Source organism: Epinephelus lanceolatus, chromosome 6 (assembly GCF_041903045.1).
Source record: "Epinephelus lanceolatus isolate andai-2023 chromosome 6, ASM4190304v1, whole genome shotgun sequence".
Lineage (NCBI taxonomy): Eukaryota > Metazoa > Chordata > Actinopteri > Perciformes > Serranidae > Epinephelus > Epinephelus lanceolatus.
Genome location: NC_135739.1, coordinates 15,095,090 through 15,118,624, shown reverse-complemented (window position 1 = coordinate 15,118,624; position 23,535 = coordinate 15,095,090). Strand labels below are relative to the sequence as shown.

Below are 23,535 nucleotides of genomic sequence, written 5' to 3'. Positions count from 1 at the left end.
GATGGCGTCAGGTTGAAACACTGCTGGTAACGACATAATAAGAGCAGCTATAAAGTCTCCATAGGGCTGGTGGGAAGGGTGGTGGATGGGTTCAACAAACCCCGGACTTTCACCCAGGAGCCCGGTGTTTGCTTCCCGTATGAATGTAGAATCAAACCATGATGTTTTCTTCTAAATCTAATCACATGCTTTTGTTGCCTAAAGACAACCATGTGCTTTTGTTGACATCCTGGCATCAGTAGCAGCATCCAGGAACATCAACAGCAGATGCAGGAGGATAGCCTGTAATATGAAGATGTGAAATGCTACTGACAAAGCGGCGATAAGTAACAACTTAGGATGAGAACTTGTTGGGTCATCTGGTGGGAGGGGCTCAGGACAGAGAGGGGGCAGCTGCAAGAGGAGGTTTTCAAAATCTGCCTTTTTTTTGCCTTTCCCAGATTTCTGCCTACCCAAGCTTTATATAACTCATATTGTTGTAGGATGTTTTTCATCATTATTGTCTTATATTTATTTCTTAGGAGCTGAGAGAGCCAGGGCAGATGCATTTCATTGCATCTGAATGTAAAAAACTGTACTTTTTAATGTAATTAAAAAACTTCAGTTTCTGCTTTTGAGGTGGTGGATGGCAAAGTCTTTCACCTTTTGGACAGAACAAAGGGAGAGAGGAGAGTACTCGTGGTCAAGCAACTGTGGGAATGTGGATTAACCAACCTGCTAAATGCCCTCTGGGTAATTTCCCAACATTGTTGACCACCTTCTCTCCGCCCGACCATCCCCCCCTCTTTCTCTAATTCCCTGCATTCTTTCATTCTTTACAGCAGCTCACAGCAGTGTGAGAGTCTTTCTCACCACTCTGCCACTTCTCTGTCAGACCTGCACCTGCTTGCAGACGGAAAACTTCTGAAGGCAGATTCTTCTGACCATCCCAACTGTCAGCTTAAGTCAGGGGCTGGAGTAAGAAGGCGGAGGAGACTGACCTGGGTGATCAGTGCAGATTATTTCATGTGTGAGCAGGCCAGAACTGGAAACTTTGTGTCCTCCTGACATCCTCAGACCAGCCAAAGCCTGTCTAGTTTTTTGGAAGCGCACGTGATTTTGTCATCTGGTCAGGATGTTAAGCACTTTAAGACTTTTCAGCGTCTCATTTTAACAACGTCTGATTTGCATGTAGATTTTCCACTTCTTACGTTTATTGAAGAATGCTGTTTTTCTCATTGCAAAACTCGTATGAAAATGATAATAATAGACTGTCCAGATCATATCAGATGACTGCGAGGTAAAAATTTTGTCTGTGCTGCTAATGCAATGCAAAATCGAACTTAAAGAATAAAGAATAGAATTGTAACGGCCTGGATCAATGGGAAGACATTTTAAAGAGGCAGCACATGATCTCTGATTTGAGATTTGATTTTTTTTCGTGCACTGCATTTGCTTGAAACCAGAAAGGAAACCTAGTTGACTTTTCTAACTTTTCTGAGACATCCTCCAACTGTTCATCTCCATAAAGTTTATGTTTCAGCTGTAATGCACATTCTCACAGCAGCAAAACCTTTCCCAGGTCCCACTGGAGGGAAATATGGAGGTTAAAGGGGGGGGCTGGGGTCCTGTCGCTGCAACACAAGTTAGTGTCTCTCCTCTTTTATCACCACCCTGATCATTGTGTTTAATCATCTACATCCTTCTGCTCTACTCCTCCTTGCTCTGTCTCCCTTGGATTGCACGTTTGAAATGGTGGGGAGGAAAAACAATCCTCTGTTCTGCTCAGGCCTGAAGCTCCAGCGAGGAGCTACAGGGAGGAACATTGTGTCCCCGCACAAAAAGTGGAGCTTCACAGCCAGATGCTGCCGGTGTTATCTGTTTCTGCTTGATAGTTTCCCCAGTACTTTACATCAGTCTGCCCATGATGTATAAAGACAAGCTGTGGACAGCAGGAAAGTGGAGAAATCTGGCTGCTTTACGGGTAGAGATGGTGTATCATGAAACCGCAGAGTCCTTGGCTTGAGTCCAGCTGGAGACCCTCATCTCACGTCATCCCACTCTCACTATTTCCCCGAGCTTCTGCACAGTCATATAAAGGCAAAAATGTCTCTTTCAGCAGTAACGATCTTGACTTACTTCGTCAAATGTAACTGGATTTGCTTTACTCCTTTACAACTTTCACGCCATAGTTGTCCTGATTGTCATAATACAGTCACTTAGTGCTCTGTAACACACTGTAAAATGCTACAATGTGGATTTAAGGTTTTAGTGAGAGCTGCATTACAATCTGGCATTTATTGGGTGGTTTGGCTTACATATTGGGCAGTATTGATAATGACATAAAGAAACAAAGAGGCACAGAGCTGCGTGAGCTGTGTGGAGTAAAATGTGTCCTTTTCTTAACTGATTTAGCCACAAAAAGCAATTAAAGATTTTATTGTGAGAAAAAAAATCCTCACTCGAACAATACTTAAGATGTTTTAAGTATTTCAACTGTTTCACATTTGCTACTCCTCATCTTCATGACTGCCACAGGAACAAATTGGCACCACACACTGCGGCATCACATATGGAACTGTCTACCAGCTGAGTTAAAAATGCAAAACAGTTTTAATGTTGTTAATAGAGTAATAAATCATGGCTTAAAGAGAAACAACATTGTCCTTATACTGAATACCACAGCAGACATGCAAGTATTTTGTATTTTGTGTGGATATGTGGATGTATTTTCTTTTCTTTGTCTCCTTTGGACAGGTGTTGCAAATAATAATTTCACTACAAACACTAAACAAAGTGCACCTGGTTATTGTGCATACATGTACAATACTGTAATATCCAAAGCTTAACAATTCAGTAGTTCTTATTTTCATCATTTAATAGCTTCTTGGACGACCCTCCTACTGCACACACAATAATCTCAATGTGCTAAATACACTCATATGTGTTCACTAATAATCTTACTGGACTTAAAGCCCAGTGCATTATGAACTCTTATAAACATGGTTTATGATAGTTGGTCCACAGAAGTGGAAAGACTACGCGCTGAGCTGTGGCTGCTGAAATAAAATTAATTGCCTGAATAAAAGAGTCCAGTGTTAGAAGGTGGTGACCAAGACCTTATGTGTGTTTATGAGACCTTATTCTGTGTTCACAATGGCGTAGCTTTCGTGTCAGCATCGGAGCGGGGACACGTATGAATTTTTTTTTTTTTTTTTTCAATTTTTGCCGTTTCTGTTGTGTAATTTTGTCAAAATGAAAGTCCTCTGCTACATTAACGTTTTTACTGGGGAGGGGACAGACGCACATGTCTTAAATTTTGATGGGAACGTGTCCCCTGCATCCTTTGTTCTCTCATGATGAATTTCTCTGTTAGTGACACTTTGTTGTCACAACAAACACACTTGGACTGATCTGCTTTAGTTATACATTGTGTTTGTTCATAGCTGCACTGACCTCAGGGTGGAGAGATGCCACTCATAACTGCTGGGGCCCTTGTTCTGTTAGTTAAACCACTCACAAAGCCATGTTAGTTCAGCCACTTTGCGTCTGACAGAGAAGGGCCCCACTCTCTGTATTGAGTTTCTCCAGTGTGCATGTGTGTGTGTTTTGGTGAGGGTCTCTGAATTAGTAACAGACAGTCGCTCTGCAAACAAAAGCAAGACATTCAGCAAGGGAAGGGTGGGAAACAAAGCACAAGAATGCCAGCCAGGGTGCAACAGGGTCTCTAGGAGACAGACTAAGGGGGAGAGAGCATTGCAAACATTCACCAGCAGAGCTGCATGTGACTGTTATGTCTTCCATCTCACATTCTTTACATCTACACTTTGATAGTAAACCTGCCTCTTGTCAGAAATCTCTCACATTCTGGTTGATTCTCTATCTCTATCAGGCTGCCTCATGCAGACCGTACAAAGGCACACACACACATTTTACGCATGACTTCCCAGAACTCACGCACCTCCCCAACCCTGCTGTCAGATCTACTCAATGTCTCCTTTCATCCCTTCACCTGCAGGGTCCCTCTTTGATAACTTTATATTATCTCGGTCTGCTTAAAGACCCTACCTGGGGTGAGGCCCCTCTTTCATACCTGCTGTTTTAAAGCCACCGTTTCCGCAGGTTTGTGCTGTATCAGACGAAGGGAACAGTGATTAGGGGTTAAGCCTAACCCAACATGCACAGCAGCTCTTTCATCTTCTGCCACAGTGTGCAATTTGGATGCCGGCAGACACACGAGGTAAGTACATCGTAAAACGCAGCAACAGGTCTGCATGGCGATACTGACAATGTGTTATTATAATTAACGCGGACACACGCTGCTTTCCATTAGAGCACACTCCGCTGCAGATCATCATATGCGCTCTGAGAGCCTGTCCTGAAATGCACAAAGTTTGGGAAACATGGCTATATCTCTATAAACCGGCCGGTAAACAACCATTAAACTTATCGTAACAGTCATGCCAACCACAAAAGTAAACTCCATCCCACAAATTGCATCTACTGCATCCCTGTTTGTGCGTCTCTCACCAAATCGCGATGCGCTCCTTCGGGTACTCCAGCCTCTCGATGCAGCCCAGGTAATGTGGCAGGCTGTGCGCTGCGTTGCGAGCCACGATGGCGATCATAACCTTTGGCTTCAGCAGGGCAGACTCGGGCTTCATCTTCTCCTGCACCAGCGTCACCAGCTCCGACACGCCGCCGGGCACCACAGCGGCCAGTAGCGCCAAAAGCACACCGACTCCCACGGCCCCGACCGCCCGCATCTTCGCTTCCAGATTCCGCCGTGAACCGTCCGACCTTGGACCCGGAGTCCAGAGACTGAGCGAGAGAGTAGTGTTGGTGAGTGAGCATGGGAAGGAGTGAGCCACGGTGGGAGGGGGAGAGAGGAAGGAAGGTAAAGGAGGGGGATAGGCTGGGTGGAGGGCTTCCTACCCCTTTTACCCCTCCTACACCCCTGCTGATGGCTGCTGCTGCTGTTAGAGTGGAGCTTCCTCCCCACTAATAATAAACTATGTAAACATAATAAAATCAAAAATGGCTCATAACACATTAACCACTATTTAAATTTATACTGGCTGGTACATGGGTGTTTCTGTTTGTACTTTAATTCAAAATGTGTCAACAAGATGTGGTAGAAGGACACCATGTTCCAAATCATTACCCATGATGCCTGTCTGCAACCTGTTGGTCCATGTCTGTTCCTCCTCCTCAGTTCTACCACTTCCTGCATGCTTCTTTCCTTTTCCAATGCCTTCGCCCGTGACAGACTCTTGGATGCTGCAGAGCACCATGAAGTCATCATCTCTGACATCAACATTCAGCCAGACTGCTGCACCTATTAATGTGTTTTTAATAGAGGCTTATGTGCCCTACAAAACTGTACAGTAGCAAAAGTTTTTATGAATTTCATTAAGGGGTAAATTTTTTAATTTAACCTTAAGAATGTAAGGTACATTATAGTGTAGTATATTCTTATTAATACTAGCTAGGGGATGGGTTACATTAAAGCAGCGATGCTCAGCTTACAGCCCACGAGCCAAGTCTGGCCTGCAGTAGGGGGCCAGATGGCCCCCCTACCACTTCCTAATTCACAATGAAAATAAACTGATTCACACTGGGAATTGTTTTTTGTACTTTAAATGTAGATAAAGTGCCAGAGTGCTTTAAAAAAAAAACAAAAAAAACATTAACATAGAGCTTGTTTATTAAAAAAAAAAATAGTATAGGGAGGATGCCCTGGACCCCTTCAGAGGTCTGCCCCAGGCCCTATATGTTCTCAGATCCTAGAAGTGCTCCTGCGTACACCTAACCTGTGCAGAGCTGCTGCAATTGGCCCCTTGCTTCCTGTCATTTTGCAAAAGCAGCGCCTCCAACATCCGGAGGGAGCTCAGAACAGAGCCGCTGCTCCTTCATGTCAAAGGGGTCAGTTGAGGTAGTTCGGGCATCTGATCAGGATGCCTCCTGGGCGCATCCCGCTGGAGGTGTTTCCGGCATGTCCCACTGGTAGACAGGGCAGACCCAAGACATGCTGGAGGGATTACATATCTCATCTGGCCTTGGAATGCCTTGGGGTCCCTCAGGAGGAGCTGGAAAGTGTTGCTGGCGAGAGGGATATTTTGGGGTGTGACCCGGCTTCGGATAAGTGGATGAAAATGGATGGATGGATAGATGGGTGGATGGCGCCTCGGCAAAGCAAGTTGAGAATCCCTCCAATAAGGTGTGACCCAAAAAGGAATGAATAGTGCAGGCAACACAAAAGAGGGAGTTGCATTATATGAAATTGTACAAAAACAAAATACACAAAGACAACATTCATTACTGTCAACAGAAAACCTCCAGATTTGGTGATTTTGCATTTTGCCTTCCTCTAAATAAACCATTTAGAACCTTAAAACAACAACAAAAACATTGTCACAAAGCTCAAAACCGAGCCTGTGAAAAGTTGTGGAGATGCATTGTTTTCACAGGACAGTGACAACATGATTTTCCTTAATTAAAGGGATGTTTTTGGTATCTTTTACTCAACTGAGAAAAATTAACTTTGTTTTTTGGGTTGACAGCAAAATCTAAAATATGGAGAAATACTGGAAATTGTAACAAACCAAGACAAGTGAGACAATTAAAAAGAAAGATATAAAAGAAAGGTAAAAGGTAAAAAAAACAACAACAAAAAAACATGCAGACAGAAAACATAAGGTACATTTCACGTCTTCAAGTATGCATGAATTCACATGAACACACTATCTGCGAAAGAAGCTTTCCAAGGACAATGTTTAACTCTCAGCGGCATTAAACACTAAACACTCACAGTACCTAAACACGTCATCTTACTAGAGTATGACAGAAGAAAATGTGCCAAACCAATATGACACAAACATTTAACTAAAGTTGTGCCAAAACACTTCAGAGGCTTTCCAAACTTTCCACAGCATCAGACATTTGCTGTAAATAAGCTGTACTGCTAGAGTCCATAGGAAACTGTCAGACAAATATATACCTCCAGCTCCAAAAGTTGGCATCCATTATCTTATAATATCATACTACATGTTCTTATATGATTACAGTAACCCTTAGGTAACCTTTTTTGATTATAGTGCAGTCACAACACAGACAGATGGGCAAAGCCGGCTTACTTCTGTCCCTGTCTCGACTCAATGTGTTTATTTAAGCTAGGATCTCTGCCACTTGGTAATGTTTTCCCTCCCAGTTGAGGTAATGAGAGTACTCTGCCATGTTCTTCGTTGTTGGATGCTCTTAGTCACTGCAGAGGAGAGATGGACAGAGAGAAGGAGAGTGGTGATTTCCATCTGTGCGGGTAATCCATGAGCTCCCTCTAGTGCTTTCCCAGATACAGTTAGGATGTTTAAAAAAATAAAATCTTCCCACACACACACTTGCCCAAACCTGAACCCCCAGACACTGAAAATGCACAAAAAACTTTGCCCAGGGAACATTTTCTGACCCTTTAAACATGCAGTCAAGCTTTTATTCCTGCACACAGCTGTTTGAAACAAAGGTCATAGATCAGGATCATCAGCAGTCTAGCTGACCGGGGGGCTCTGCCCGTGTTGAGATCTGCTCAGACGCACATAAACAGAAACTTCTGGGGTCAAACTCTGGTCCAACTGGACTGTAAATGTTTAGCCTTCAAGCTGAAATAAAAGGAAAACAACCAAACTTAAACTTTACCTCTTGTGTTAGTCACTCTGCACATCTCTAAAAAACAGCCTCACCCCGTTGGCCCAGTGTCAGGCTTCAACACCAGGGCAGTCCACGATACATTTTCATTATTCAAATGGCTTGTGCACTCCCTCTTCTGTCATAGAAAAACATCTAGTTTGTAATTTTGGTTGCCTACTTGACATGCAGCCATTTGTCCCTGTGTAACTGAAGTATGGATGACAGATTGACCAGAACTGTATCATTTTTTTAAAGTTATGTTTGGGATAAATTAAAGACTGCCAAGCTTTTGGGTTTGTTAAGCTGTGGTTGCAGGGAAAGCGTAGCTATACACTTTAAATAGCAGGGTAAATCCTTTATAACTAGGTTCAATAAATAGAAAACTATGTCACACAGAAAACTCCAGGATAAATATGTACCATATGCTGTAATTTTTTTGTAAAAGTAGGCATGAAAAAATGTAGACAGCTAAAAGGACTGTGGCACTTCTTCATGAGGTTAATTTAAAAGAGACAGATGGTGAGCTCACGCTGTTTTCTGCTGTAACATTATGGAAAGTTAATAAACATAAACACACAGCTATGAGCCTCAAACATGAGATATTATAGGCACAGCACATAAAATTGTAGTTTTACACAGCAGTCTGCTGAGGCTCAGTGGAAACAAGTGATTTGAGGAGAGGAAAAGCCTGCACTCTTGTTGTAATTCCATTGAGCTGATTTATGTGTGAGTGTGTCTAAGTGTGTGTGTGTGTGTGTGTGTCTGGGTGGGTGATTTTGGACTTCATGCCTCCTTCAGGGCTGTCAGGGTGATGTACTGCTCTAATAGATAGTGCTTGATCATGCAGAGAGCTCTCTGAAGGAGCCCCCGTGCATGCGCATAATATGTGCCAGCATCAAGGAGACGCTGGAACCAGCAGATGGTGCTCTTGTTTTATTCTTGGAGAGTCCTCCTCTCTATTTCTCACACTCACACATTCAGTCAAGCATACACACTCTCTTGTCTTTTGGGAACTTGGGTCCAGACAGTGTGAGAGAAAGACACTCATCCTGGTCAGATGATTGAAATGACTGTGTCACTAAATAACTCCTGACACTGCTGCACAGCCACAGTCTCCTCAGCACCACTGGGCTCAAGTCACCAGGCTTGCTCCGGGCGCTGACTGCTGCTTGCTCAGCTAATGTGAATTTGGCAGACTGCAGTAAAACACAATACAAGTGCAGAACCATAAAGCATTCAGGCTCTCTCGTGATCCATTTCAATACTCTGCTGGTCACTTCAGGGATGCAGGGAATTCACAAACAATCTCCAATATTGTCACATTGTGCTCTCCACATTGATTAGATGCATCCAGACAGTTGCATAATTGTTCATAGATAAAATATGGTGTGTGTACACTGTTCAATTAGCTTCCTGGGATTTAAGTAGGTCATTTCTTGTGGATGTGTGGCATGAATGCAAATGCATTCAATTCTACCTTCCTAAAGCCTTGGCCTCCCCCTCATGTGATTCGCTTCTTTGCCAAGGTAATCCAGAGTATGGATCTGCATGGAGAGGCTTTACATACAAATGGATGGGGAGCAGAGAAAGAGCAGCAGCTGGGCCGACTTTAGAGACACAAGAATATACTGTAGTTCTTGTGCTAATAGATGAATGAAAAATCTATACTTCTCCACACTGAGAGAGAGTAAGATGGTTACATGGCCTGGCTGCCACATTTCTAAATGAATGTGTGCAGAGCTACAAGAGGTAGATTACTCAAAAGTGGGTATTAGGCAGCGAGGAACTGCTGGAGAGAGTTAACACACCAAGCAAAGGCCTGCTGGGCATCCAGGCAGGGATCCATCCCTTTGCCTCTCAGAGTTGACTCACACTCTCTACGTGGGCAACGTTTACATGTAAACACACACACACACACACACACACACACACACACACAGTCGTTTAAAACTGCTGTAAAATAGAAACCATTTTTTCCCATCGTTATATAAACCTGCCAGTATAAAAGAAGTAACACAAGCCTTTTTGATTCATGAAATTGAAATCTCACCAAAACTTTGAGTGTGTTAGATATTAGATTGCCACAGTTTTTGTTAATTCAGCTGTTTCACCAACCAGCCAGGAGCATTTTACTGCTCCTACTTGGTGCAGTTTCGCTCTTACAGCACATTTACACACACACAAACATTATTTCTTAGCAAAATTTTGCTCAAAACTTGCATGTAGTTCAGTTTTATTTGTCTCCAAGTCTCTTTTCCTCTCACTTTTTGTACTTTTTTGTTGTGCTTGTTGATGTCTGTTGTACCTCACAAGCAGTGTTGGGAGTAACTAGCTACCTGCAGTTACATGTAATTACAGTTACTGTGAAAAAAAAATAATTAAATGACATGCACTAATCAACATGTTGATGATTACAAAGGGGTTACATCCGAATATATTCTTGTACGTAGAATGCAATATTCATTCTGTTGATGTGCATCTTCTCCCCATGCAGAGAACCTTCTTTTGGCATAGCCTGTTTCCAGATGTTTGCAGCTTTATTGCCTAGTTTAAACCATTTTTTGGAAAAGTAATCAAATGTAACAAGTTACATCACTTTGATGAAGTAATTAAAATAGTTACATTACTTATTACATTTATACTCTGAGAACATAACTCCTATTTTATCTTCTCTTCACTGGCTCCCAATAAAACAAAGAATTTTAAAATACTTCTCATTGTGTTTAAATGTTTTAATGGTTCCCCTTAGATCATCAAATAAAGGTTTACCCATTGTATCTAAAATCAACTCTCAATCAGCTCATGGTGCTTTTAGTCATTATGGTCCTACTCTCTGCAATTCTCTTCCACGTGAACGACAGTCTGCTACAACAGTGTTCTCTTCTAAAAGCTGTTTTGGCTCTATGTGTTCTGTGCTGCTGTCCCTTTTCCCTCCACTGTAGATCTGCCCAGGTGTGCTGCATTAGCTAACGAGGTGCATTGCACTTGGCATGGAGGAGGTGCTTAAGAGCTCCTGTGCCAGCAGCAGAGGAGAGAAGCTTCTGGTGTGGAGACTGCTGGTCCTGCTGCCTCTCAGGGTGGGATTTTTGTTGTCTTGTTTGCTTATTTATTTGTCAATAGATCCCATGGATTTGAGTGTTTTAAAGATGTCTTATGTGGTTATTTTGGGTCAGTGGTGGTATTTTGTTCGCCCCATGGGGCTGCCAAAAGATGGGAATTTGTGGGGAGAAAAAGCATCTTAAAATCTTTGAAGATTTCTGCACAGGGAAGACATCCACACCAATGTTTTTCCATTCATTTTGATGGTTTTATAGCTCCAGTACCTCCACTTTGTCTGCGGTGCTGGACACTGCTCACTGTCTGGGTGAGCAATGTTTTTTTCTCAAAAACTTGTGGGAACAACCAAAAAGTGACGTAAAAATCAAACCACAATGGGTGCACTCTGGTTATTTGGATTACAGTCACACTTATCCGTGGCTAAAGCTAAATTACTGGCTCTTTCCGACCAGTCTAGACTGGTTAAAAACGTATTAAAACTAGAATATCTATTTTAATGCTCACCATCTTAGTAACTGAGTTTGCTTTACCACATATTGTAAGTAAGAACGTAAATAAATCTTATCATAATGAGGAAGAAACATGGAGAATATATCCCTAAAAAAGCATACAATTCAAACTCCCAACCATTTTCTCTTGTCTTCACTGCATGGTTTTGATGTGTGGCACTGGATGCCTTATGCAAGCTGCAAGATTCGTGCTGAAAGGCCCAATCTGTGATCCAAATATAAACATAAGGGCCATTCCAGCAGCACAATCCAAAACACAGGAACCTGTTATCACCTCCAGTTTGATTGGCAGGTCTTTTAATATATCACTTAACACCAGGCACCAACTAAATCCAAGTTATTCGTGTTTCAGAAGCCGCAAACGCTGCAGAGATATTCTTATTCATGCCAAACAAACAACTGATGTTTCATCATTGAGACAAATTTTCAGTTATGAATGTGAATTTGGCTCAGATTTATTTAAGGATTTGGACTTTAATCACACCAGCAGCCAAGAACATGTTGTACCCTAATAAGGACTCTCACACTTTGGGCTCTAATTCACTCACACACACACACACACAAAGCAGGGAGGAGTGGGCTCTTTATTGGTACTTACGTCAGGGTGGAAAGAACATTTTCTTGCCTATATTCCTGTCTGAGGTTAACGGGCAACATCCGTCTCTTCCTGGCTCTCTCCCTCCCACATTCTCACTCTCCCAACTCCCTCGTTTTAATTTCTCGCTCTTCCCTCGCCCACCTTTCTCTCCCTCTCTCTCTCTCTCTCTCTCTCTGTCTGCCTCCCAACACGCATTTATTTCTCGCTGTGAGCACTGGCCCACAGGGATCCTTTCACTGTGGTGATGTGCACAGTGGCTGCTGATTGTAACCTTATGTGCCCCTGCAAGTGAGTCATGCGAGGTAAGGAAGGAGTGTGTGTGTTATGTGTTGGAGAGAGACAGTTGGGTGCAGCTATTAAAGAAACAACCAGACTACTGAGCATTCCTTTCATGATGTGGTAATCAAGTTAACCGCTGACACTCACTCAGAGCATGATGGCGTCCAGTCCCACAGGGTGCACATTAGGCCGAGCCTTGGGGCAGATATCGATCCAGCACTGTTGGATTTTATATACTACGTTTTATAACACATCACACAGTCATTTGTGAAGAGAAAGTTGCTCAGTTGTTGGCAGTATTATCACGCAACTCGTTTTTGTAGGGAAAATCATCAGTGTCATTATTTATTGTGATGGATTACCATTATTATTTATTGCTCTATAATGGGTTTCTCCCTGTTTGATTGAATGTTGCCAGTTAGATATTGAACTCACTGAGGAAGCTTTTTATGATTTCTGTTGATATCTTATCATTTCCCTGCACACACACTCTCATAAAGAGCCATAAAACAATAAATTATTACTAACAATAACCCACAAGTTCCTCTGTTACATGTTTTGTTGTGTTTATAATTCTCGATTATTAGTTTAAACCTGCAATAACTTATTTTTTGATCACTTGGAGGATTGATTATTATTATTAACATATTGTTTGCCAACATGCAGTTTACACATCAAACAGATACAAAACAACAGGGAGGGAAATATCTGGCTCTTTCACTGCTAAATGCTCCACTATGTTTGACATGTACTTAATAACTTTGTCTTTCATTTGGTGCTGGTCAGGTCCACAACTACGCTGATGAGAGCAGTGAGCTTGAACCCAACAGAGCAGTTGTGGGCCTGCTTTGGTGCAAATGAAAGTGACAACAGGTGCAATGGAAAGACAAAAGCAAGACACCCCCCCAAAAAGGAATGGTTTTACATATGGTGGCCACAGACAGTTGCTCTCTCCTTATCCTTCCTGACTGATTCTTCTCTAGTTTGTGTTCTGCTAGTGTCCTTGTCACTACTGGTAGCATGAGGTGGTACCTGCAGCCCAGTCAGGCTGCAAAGGTAGTCCAGCTCCTCCAGGATGGCACATGTGTGGTCGCAAGAAGGTTTGCTGTCTCTCCCAGCACAGTCTCAGAAGCAGGAAGAGATACCTGGAGACCAGCCATTGCACGACGAGAGCTGGACAGGGCTGTAGACAGGCATGAACCCAGCAGCAGGACCGGTATGCTCCTTTAGGTGAGGAGGAGCAGGAGGAGTACTGCCAGAGCCCTACAAAATGACCTCCAGCAGGCTAGTGGTGTGCATGTTTCTGACCAAACTGTCAAACAGACTCCATGAGGGTGGCATGAAGGCCCAACGTCCTCTAGTGGGACCTGTGCTCACAGCTGGGTTGGCATTCACCAGAGAACACCAGAATAGGCAGGTACCGCATTGGCGCCACGTTCACTTCACAGATGAGAGCAGGTTCACGCTGAGCAAAGAGTCTGGAGATGCAGTGGTGAACGTTATGCTGCCTGGTACATCATCCAGCATGATCGGTTTGGTGGTGGGTCAGTGATGGTCTAGGGAGGCATATCCTTGGAGGGTTGCACAGACTTCCATGTCCTAACCAATGGTGCCCTGACTGCTGTTATAGGTACCAGGATGAAATCCTCAGAGTGACTGTCAGACCTTGCGCTGGTGCAGCAGGCCCTGGGTTCCTCCTGGTGCAGGACAACACCCGGCCTCATGTGACCCGAGTGTGTAGGCACTGCCACTGACTGGCCCTCTTGTTCTCCTGAAATCCAACTGTGCACCTATGGGATGTTATGTATCGGGGCACCTGACACCGCCAAGTACCTCCACAGACTGTCCTGTAGCTCACTGATGCTCTGATCCAGGTCTGGGAGGAGACACCATCCGCCGACTCACCAGGAGCATGCCCAGACATTTTTGGGAGTGTACTGAGGCACGCGGGGGCCATACACACTACTGAGTCACATTATGAGTCGTCGTGATAAAATTCATTCAAGTTGGATCAGGATCAGCCTGATTTGAATTTTTTACTTTGATATTTGGTGTGATTTTTAATCCAGCCCTCAGTGGGGTGATGATTTTGGTTTCAACTGGCCGTTGTTACATCATTTTGTCCTCAACTAATTATACAATGTACAGCAGTAAAGATTTTCAACTTAAATAATTTGCTCATTGAAATCTGATGTGTGATTTAAATGTTCCCTTAATTTTTCTAAGCAGTGTACTTCACAGCTAGCTCATCGCAAACACAGCAATTTTGTCGGGACTTCCGCTTCCAGGCTCAGGAGCTAAGGGGGCTGATAGTGGACTGACTTTTAGATTAAGGTGGGCGAGTCACGTAGCTCCTCCAGCTGCAGTTATACCCACTCAGTGACAGATGGAATTGCAAATGGAAAGCGAAGCTTAAAGGAAACCAAACTAAACACGAATGGTGTCATTATCCTACATCTATTAAATTGTCCAATCAACATTTACTTCATTATGATAAATTAAAGCAAAAATAATGTCCATTTTCAGTTGCATATAAAAATGTTGGTTAGTGCAGCTTTAATTAGTTTTATTTTCAGAATTATTGTAGTTTAACGTGAGACAATGAACATATTGCCTACCAGACTGCAGTGCTGATATTCTGCCAGCAGGTGGCATAACGCTGTCTTGGTGCTGTGAGTCAATCTGCTCTGACTGCACGGCTTTAGGCAGCATGACCACAGGAAAATAGACTGACATCACACTCCACAGTACACTGCCAGCGTGACGGTGCTCCATTACTCAGCTATACACACTCACACACACACTAAGATGCCACGCGCATTAAGAGCTTCTTCGTTTTTATTTTTAATAGAAAAAAAGTATTCAAAATAATACAACAGGAAGTATCCGGTAAAGATGACAACAAAAAAACATGTGATCAGGTCTGTGTCTACACGGCAACCACGAATCCTCCCCTTGAGCTCAGCCCCGATGTTCTGTGCCAGAGTGCCAGAGTGTGTATGGATGTGTGTGTGTGTGTGTGTGTGTGTGTGTGTGTGTGTGTGTGTGAACACTGAATCAAAGCAGAAACAGAGCTTTACAGAATACCTCTGATTGATGCACATGACAGTCTGCTGGTGAAATGAAAGGGATACAATGTGTGTGTGTGTGTGTATGTGTGTGTGTGTGTGTGTGTGTGTGGTTTATGTGTACATGCTGGGTCGTGTTGGAATGAGCGTGTGCTACGATATGTACAATAAAAGACTGTGTGTGTGTGTGTGTGTGTGTGTGTGTGTGTGTGTTTCAGATAGGATCTGCAGTGGCATGGTATATGAAGGAGGAAGGATCGGGTTGAGACACAGATGCTCTGAATTAACGCAGCTTCAGTCTGCTTGCTGTGGTGACGAGGAGGATAATGACATTGATGAAGATGATGATGATACACTACGAAGGAAGCCAAGAGTAAAACAAACTGAAGAAAAGAACATTCGAAAAGGGGGAAAAATAACTGAACGAGTGTCTGTGAAACAGAATAAAAAACAAACAAAAAAAAAAGGTCCTTGACTTCAGAAGGCAGGAGGAGTTTAGAGTTTCTAAATCACCGGCTCGCTCCCTAAACTTTCTTATTAAAATATCACAAATTTATCACTCTTTCGTCCTGCACCCGCCCTCACCCATTCTCTCAGTCCCTCATGGCCCAGACCGGCCTGGCTGTAGGTAGGCAGGCCATAAAGTTCAGTGTGGATCCTGGTGATGTTACGTAACTCCTCTGCCTTCACCATCTTCTCCTCCCTGCACTTCCTGTCTTCTTGTGTCTCTCAGTCCTCCACACACCCACCGAAACATTTGTCCTTACTGGGCTTCCATATTTGGGAGTTCCTTTGTCCAATTGCAGGGGTTGAATATTCAGGATTGGACCATGGAGGTGCAGACGGATAGACACAGAGGGACAGATGGAGGAATGAGGGGCTGCTGCTGTCCTTCTTGAGGAGATTACTCTGTTTGACCGACTGTGTCCTTTTTCATCACGTCCTCCTCCATCTCTCCCTCCTTTCGTCCGTCCGTCCCTTCATCGCTCCGCCACCTCCATCTGTCCGCTCAGGGGCCTGAAGGGGTGAGGAGCTAAGAGAGGAGGGCTGGAGTCTCTGAGGAAAGTGTTCTTTATCCCATTCTCTCTCTCTCTCTCTCTCTGTCTCTTTCTCACTTCTCTCACTCTTTCTCTTTCGATTAAAATACTATCTTTGCCATACGTTCAAAAACACACATGCTCATACCAACACGTACAGTGTCCCGTCACATCAACACCTCACTGGTAAAACACTGATTCAACTCTGTCCCTCTCTCTCAGGCACGCATAAGCACACACATACGCATTCACACACACACACTGTGAGGCTCTCTGTGGGGCTGAATCATGGGGGCCTCTGTGCTATGTCCCATCTTCCTCCTCCTCCTCCTCCGAACAGTAGTCTCGCCCCTGCAAAGAAAGGGATTACAGAGAATATGAGATGTGCATAATTTTCATGTTTTTTTTCTACTCTGGTTAAGTACACTCAGTAATAACCTACTTTAAATGACTCCCTCTGAACCGTCTGCATGCAGCAAAGCCCCCGACGCACCTGTTACTCAAGTCACGTTTAAACAAACCCTCATCTATTCACAGGTACTGGCATAGAAAACACTGTGTGAGGCAGTTAAGTGCTGACAGGTGGGCAGTTATGTTGTTTTGTTTCTTCCATCATGATGAGGAGCTAACTCAACTGCCTTCATTTCCTCTCCAGAGTTTGCCTAACAGCTCGTCTAACTCTACACGCTGTCTGGATTTAAATAAGGATATAAAACATGGGCTGCCTCAGTGGCGCACTGCAAATCAGTGGTGGAAAGTAACAAAGAGCATTTCAAAAAAGTGCGGTGCCTAAATACTTCTTTGAGCCTCTTAACTGCTGCATTTCAATTTGATGGATCTTTACACATTTAATTCATCAAATTTCAAATGAAAATATTTTCCACACATTTGAGACACACTGGATTCTCCAGTAGATTTATCTGACAGCTACAGTTAGAAGTTACTTTGCAAATAAGTGCTGAAAGGATTAGTCAAGTAACCAATCATTGATTAAATAATCTGCAACAGTTCAGAGGATTAATGAGTTGTTTTTTAAGCACAATGCCAAACACTTCGCAACAATCTTACGGGATAGTAAACTGAATATCTTTTTTTATCCTTTATCCTTGGGCTTTATGAGATCGTGTTCTGATATTTTGTGGATAAAATAGTCCTTTTTTAATTATTGGCTGATTGATGGATAATTAAAACTAATAGAAGAAGCACTTATGCAGAGTGAGACACAAAAAAATATTTAAGAGAATATTTACAAATCAAGCAGATCCAGTGTAACATTAGCATTTATCTTGAGTGTTTCAGTCCTATATTCACTCCCCTTTTTGTTCCGTTTTTGGTCTCCTCCGTCTCTTTAACATCTGGCTCTTTAGCTGCTAAATGCTCCACTCTGCTCACCAGGTAGTAGGCTTTGGGGGTAACTATTTTTTCATACCTTCATATTTCCCTGACATTTCACAAGGGAAGACGGTACATAACGGTATTTGAGTTAAAAAAAACAACAAAAACATAAACACTGATGGTGATATTAGTCGTTGTAGCATGTATGTCATTGTCTAGCCTACAAAGTTGTGTTTCTAATATGCACCTGGCCTACTTAGAGTCTTATTGGGTTTAAATACTTATGGCCCATAGAATATGGAATAGATAGGAAACAAGTACCCTTCTTCTTGGAGGACCTGATGACACTTGTTGCTGCGGTTGATACCGACCCATTGTCAGGCAGAATGAAGATCATGTGTTGAATAACATCATGTGGCTAATGAATTGCTTCTGTAGTCGACGAATGTCATCTCAATATAAAGTTATATATGGCAATACTCTCAAGCAAGGGGCAAGGCTTTTTTTTTTTTTTACTAGTCCTGTAATGTTATCCCCACCACTCACAGTCGCCATCAGCTCAGCTGCCTGTTCCACCAGTAAAGACTGACCTCTGGTGGCATACGCTCTGCACTACAATACATCACTTCAATACAGCATCTCCATATCAGTTTAATATAAAGAGGAGTATCTGTGTTTTTGAAGGTGCTGAAAAAATACCTGTGGAATTTTGAAATATCCTGGCAAACTGTAATACCTTGATATCGCCTAAGCCAACCAGCTCGTCACTAACTTTGTCTGTCTGCTGTTTGATGCTGAGAAAGTAGCGTACTCTGGGTTCATCACAGCTTTTATGCTGAACAGACAAGAAGCTATGCTGATGAGAGCTGTGAGAGTGAACTTAAATCAACAAGTTGCGGGAAAGAAAACCAGAATAATGAGCTGCAAGGTGCTAAAATACGGTCCTTCGAGCAATCATTCACTGTAGGATCATTAATATGGTCAACCTGCTTTACAGCATACATAATCATTTCATTCACCGTTAATACAAAAATATTTAATACAGCAATTCAGGTAATAATTAGCAAAATTTTGAATGCAGGACTTTTACCTCTAGAAATAACTGGTTATTTCTACACTGTGATATTGCTACATTCACTCAAGTTTAAGAACCTGAGTTTGAGCTGCAGAAAACACCCTCGCTTGTTTCAAGGCAGGCTTGAAAAATGAAATGCATCACACCAAAGCTGAATCCAGCCATTACACACCATCATTTCACTTTGCAACCTCATCTACAGTCAGAAACAACTGGTGTGATTCAAGTGGCAGACTTAAGAGTAGTGAGTGCTCATCATCACTGCAGCGATGACCTGCTCCTCCTCCCCCTCACACATGTGGAGCCGAGTGCTGAGCTCGTACGCAGAGTGACAATGTGGACTAATGGATGTTGTTGCTGTACAGCCTGTCTCTTTAAATGTTAAGACCCAGCTGTTTCTTTAAATGCTCAGGGACCCAGTTCGTGCCCCCCCCGAAAACACGCACACACACAGCCCCCCCTCACCTTCTCAATCTTCTCATCCAGCATCCTGAAAAATTCCTGCTGGCTCTCTGACGTGTGAATACTGAGAGAGAAGGAAAGAGAAGAAAAATGGAAAAGCGAGAAGGAGGGGGAGAGGAAGTTGGAGGATGGAGACGAGGAGGAGAAGGGAGGCAACAAATACATCATGAGAATTTTCCATTACACCCCCCACACAGCACAAACACACATGCACACGCAGACGCACACGCACACAATCCCCACTGCAGTGTGAGAAAGGCTGTGGAGGAATTTAAATAATTATTTTATAGTATTATCCCAGTCTTTCATCCAAAGGCTAAATACTGTGCAGCCACCAACAACCAATATGTTTGCATACACACACACACACACACACACTCAGATGATCCAAGAGGCAGCGTTACAAAAACCAGACACAAAATATCGTTTAGTTCACACATCATAATATTAACACACTGATTCAAAGACACACCTTAACGGATGCTGGTCACAAGATCTATTAAAGGGTCAGTTCAGCTAAATTACAACACGTTACGGTTACATTAAATATCCGTTTTCGTTGGAACTCCTTTCTGTGGAAGAAGCAGTCCCTATGAAAACTGTTCACAGTGAGCTGGAAAAACAAACTCACCACAAAGTCTATTAGTTTTCCATTATATCACACGATCCTCCTCAGCAGATAAAGTGTGACAATGACTACATTTACATATAAAAAGTCAAGTAAATTTTATTTGTGCAGCATATTTTATACACAGGTAAACTCAATGTGTATGAAAACATTAAGAAACACAATAAACAAAATGAGACAGATAACATATTACACTAATATTCCTGTTGGAGCTGTGCATACTCTGATTAACGTGTCCTGTCCATGTCGTTTATCGCAGATTATTATGGATTATTTATTATTTATGTTTACTATATGTTGCTGTTGTTTCATTCTCAAGGTCTGTGTTTTACTTATTGTATTATTTATAGGTTAAAAGGGCTGAGAGAGAGCCAAGGCAAAGAGTATGTCATTACACTGAATGTACACTGTACTTTTTAATGTATATGACATTATGACAGACTGAAGTTAAATATGGAAAAGTAAACCGACTGTCGCTTGTACCAGGATTTTTTCCACCAGTGGCCGACTTATTCAACAGTTCAAACACAGCCCCCCTCTTTCATTCCTTCGACCACATTCTTGGGGCGGTCAGTATTACAATATTTACACATATCCAAGAACCTGTTGATATCAAAGTCTTTCACAAACTTTTAAAGTTTGTGAAAGACTTTAAAAGTTTGTGAAAGACTTTAAAAGTAGGTGTGTTTCTCCTTCTGACCAGAAATGTGGGCTTTTCTTTGGGCATGCATCTCTACAATTCAATTCAATTTTATTTATAAAGCCCAATATCACAAATCACAGTTTGCCTCAGAGGGCTTTACAGCATACAACATCCCTCTGTCCTTTGGGCCCTAACATCGAATAAGGAAAAACTCCCCCCCAAAAAAACCTCTTTAACAGGGGAATAAAAAGCAACCTTGCAAACTGTTTGCAAGTCTGGAATAATCTTCCTCTTTCCTTGAGATCTGTCACTTCTTTCCGCTGCTTCAGTACTTCATGTTTTTAAAATGTTATACTGTAAACTGCTACGTGACTATCAAGGCCGTGGTATCCAATTTTAATTTTCCTGTACGACAGCTGAGGGCAGGGGGTGTGGGTGGGTGGGAGATGGTGAGCAAGCTGTCTGTATCTGTGTATTTGTTGTGTTTGTTTGTTACTGAATGCAGTTTTTGTCTGTGTTTGTGTTTGAGGACCCCCTTATAAATGAGATGCTACAGCTCAAGGGGCTATCCTTTCAATAAATTCAAATTCAAGTCAGTTCATAAAGTGCGGTAAAAAGCCCAATTAAAATGCATATTCTGAATGCGCTGTATACACTCTTGAAGAATGCTCCTCAAATCAAAATAATAGCGGCATATCCTGCATGACAGAATCAGAAAATGCTTCATTTGGAATAAGGTCTGATTTGGAATACGACCGGTATCAAATTCAGAATACTATCATGCTGGTAATAACAGTGGAATATTAGTGTGCATGTAAATGTACTTAGACATGCTGCTGCTAAAAATGTCATATAGAACTACCTGAATAAAACTATTTGTCAGGCTACCGCTACATGCAAGTGAGAAAAGGTGTGGGGGGTTTTTTGTGTGTAATTTGGACAAACTGACCCTTTAACAATATTTGCATCAAGTGTATAAGTTATTGAAGCTGTCCATAATAAACAGATCATATATCAGACGTTTATTTCAGTGTGCAGACTGCTGCTGGCTACTTACTTAGACTTGATGTTTGTTGAAGACACCTCTTTCTGCTGTTTCCCCCTGTACTGCACATTACTCTTCTCCTGAAAGGCACACATACATAGACACGTACACAAACACACACAGACAGACAAACACACACCCCATTAGGTTTCATTATCAGCTGATAAAACAGGCAAAAAACAAACAACTCCTATCAGCAAACAGCCACACCACTGAAAGCACACGTCAAACCCGTGTTATTAAATTATGTCCTCACCCTGCTGGCACTGCACAACAGCCATAGGACATCACCTACAGGTATGATGTATGTGGGTCTAATAAAACTGTTATATATCAACTCTGATTAATGTTGTTCTACAGTGGCCTGCACCTCTCACCACTCACTGTGCATGTGTGTGAATTCCACTTTGAGAGGAAACACCTACAGTAATGACAAGTTGTCGGAAACAAATACTGGTCTAACCACATGTTGTGGCTGAGCTGGAGGTTACCTGGCTGCTATGAAAATGTGGTGAGAGCCTTCCAGAAACTCAGCTAAATGATGTACCATGCGTCCTATTTTAAAACAAGACTATGCATGCATGTTAGGGCCATAGAAGGTTAAAATAAAATAAAATATAGAGCCTGGGGAGGGGGTAATATTCTGAGAAAAAGATCTGAAATTTTAAAATAATGTTGTTAAATTAAGAGGGAAAACACTCTAAGATTAAAGTGGTAAATTTATATTTAAAAAAAGTACAAATTAAAAAAAAAAACAACTAAAAAAGTATGTGAGATTATAAAGTAACACATTTCAAAAAAAAATATTACTATTACTGAAAATATTTTAGGTTAAAGTCATACATTTATCAGAAATATGCCTTCAGAGCTGTCTGCCAAAAGATCAGATGATGTAGTTTAATGAGGAGCAACGAGTTCAACACAGGGAAGAAGCTGTAGCTGATGAATGAGTCAAGCACTGGGCTCACACCAGAGTTCATGTCCTGTGTGAGTCAACATTGGCTTATTAGTTTTAGACTTAGTTGACTCATTGTTACCATTTTTTGGATGTATAAAGCTGCTGAATGCACACTGTGTATGTAAACTTTAGCAGAACAGCTGAATAAGCCCGAAAGCACTCGGTGGACAGATAACGTCTCAAACGACAGCACAACTTTAATTTTGGAACTATTTTCGAGCCATAAGGGGACGCCTTGACTGGATTTGAAGCAACGGTCATTCAATGTTTGCTGTGATTCTCGGTGTGCCAGTGGCATCTGTGGCGTGATGAAGTTGATCCAATCTTGCTAAGTGAAGCAATGTGGTTCCTTGACCAAAAAATTACTATTTTTCCAGGTTTTTTCTCATAAATTTTAGACTTTAACTTTAGAGAATCTCTGACTGTTTTCTCACAAATGTACAACTCTATAATCTCAGAAACTTCTACTTTTTTTCTCATAAATTTAAAACTTTGATCTCAGAAATTTTGCTTTTTTTCCTCAAAATGTGACGCATCTCCCTGGGCTCTTTTTTTTTTTTTTTTTTCACCTACAAAGGCCCTAATACGCCGTCGTTCAAGACAACAGCCGTTAAAACCTATTTATACAGTTCAAAAAATGTGTTTCCTTCGCAATTACACAAGTCAAGCTGTGTGTTTGTCGTCTCAGGAGACATTAACAGGAAAACACTCATGTTACCTCATGTCTTTATCATTTTTTGATTGTATTTCTAACCAATGGGCTAACAGATCTGCTGACATGCTTCTGCATGTGGCCGTCATCAGAGTTTAACTCAAGCAGCATCTTATCTGATTTCTTCACATGAAATCTCTGCTCTTCCAGTGCTGCTTCAAGTTTCAGAGGATAGGGGAATGAGAAGTTTCCACTCCTGGCTGTGGTCCGTAACTGTGATAAGGCCAGTTTTTGAGCTGCAGTGATATAAATTAGTGGCAGTGTGACACTGCTTCTGTTTTTTAATCAGGATTTATAGCTGCACTGGTTATTGTTTCACTACTTGACAGGATGCCAGGGAGACTGACCCGATTTACTAAATCAGCAAATGGCCTCCCTGACTTCACTCTACCGCACTTTTCAGCCATTTAATAAGTTGATAAGGGTGTAAATATTCACAAGCTTTATAAATTGGAGGGTAAATGTGC

At 42.2% G+C, this 23,535-nt stretch overlaps 2 protein-coding genes across 3 annotated transcripts in view; both read right to left on the bottom strand.

The window, feature by feature from the left end:
• The window catches only part of colgalt2b (collagen beta(1-O)galactosyltransferase 2b), a 32,058-nt gene extending 27,207 nt beyond the window's left edge, over nt 1–4,851 (bottom strand). Inside the window, exon 1 of the mRNA XM_033622749.2 lies at nt 4,510–4,851. Within this exon, the coding sequence (XP_033478640.1) occupies nt 4,510–4,745 (236 nt within the window). The 5' untranslated portion in view covers nt 4,746–4,851. The remainder of the gene's footprint in view (nt 1–4,509) is intronic.
• Nucleotides 4,852–14,925: 10,074 nt separating this feature from the next.
• Nucleotides 14,926–23,535, bottom strand: part of LOC117254364 (uncharacterized protein C1orf21 homolog) — a 40,803-nt gene continuing 32,193 nt past the window's right edge. For both annotated transcript variants that reach the window (XM_033622583.2, XM_078168687.1), the window contains exons 4-6: nt 21,411–21,478; nt 19,086–19,146; nt 14,926–16,561 (exon numbers count right to left, since the gene is read on the bottom strand). In XM_033622583.2, the coding sequence (XP_033478474.1) occupies nt 16,514–16,561; nt 19,086–19,146; nt 21,411–21,478 (177 nt within the window). In that variant the 3' untranslated portion in view covers nt 14,926–16,513. The remainder of the gene's footprint in view (nt 16,562–19,085; nt 19,147–21,410; nt 21,479–23,535) is intronic.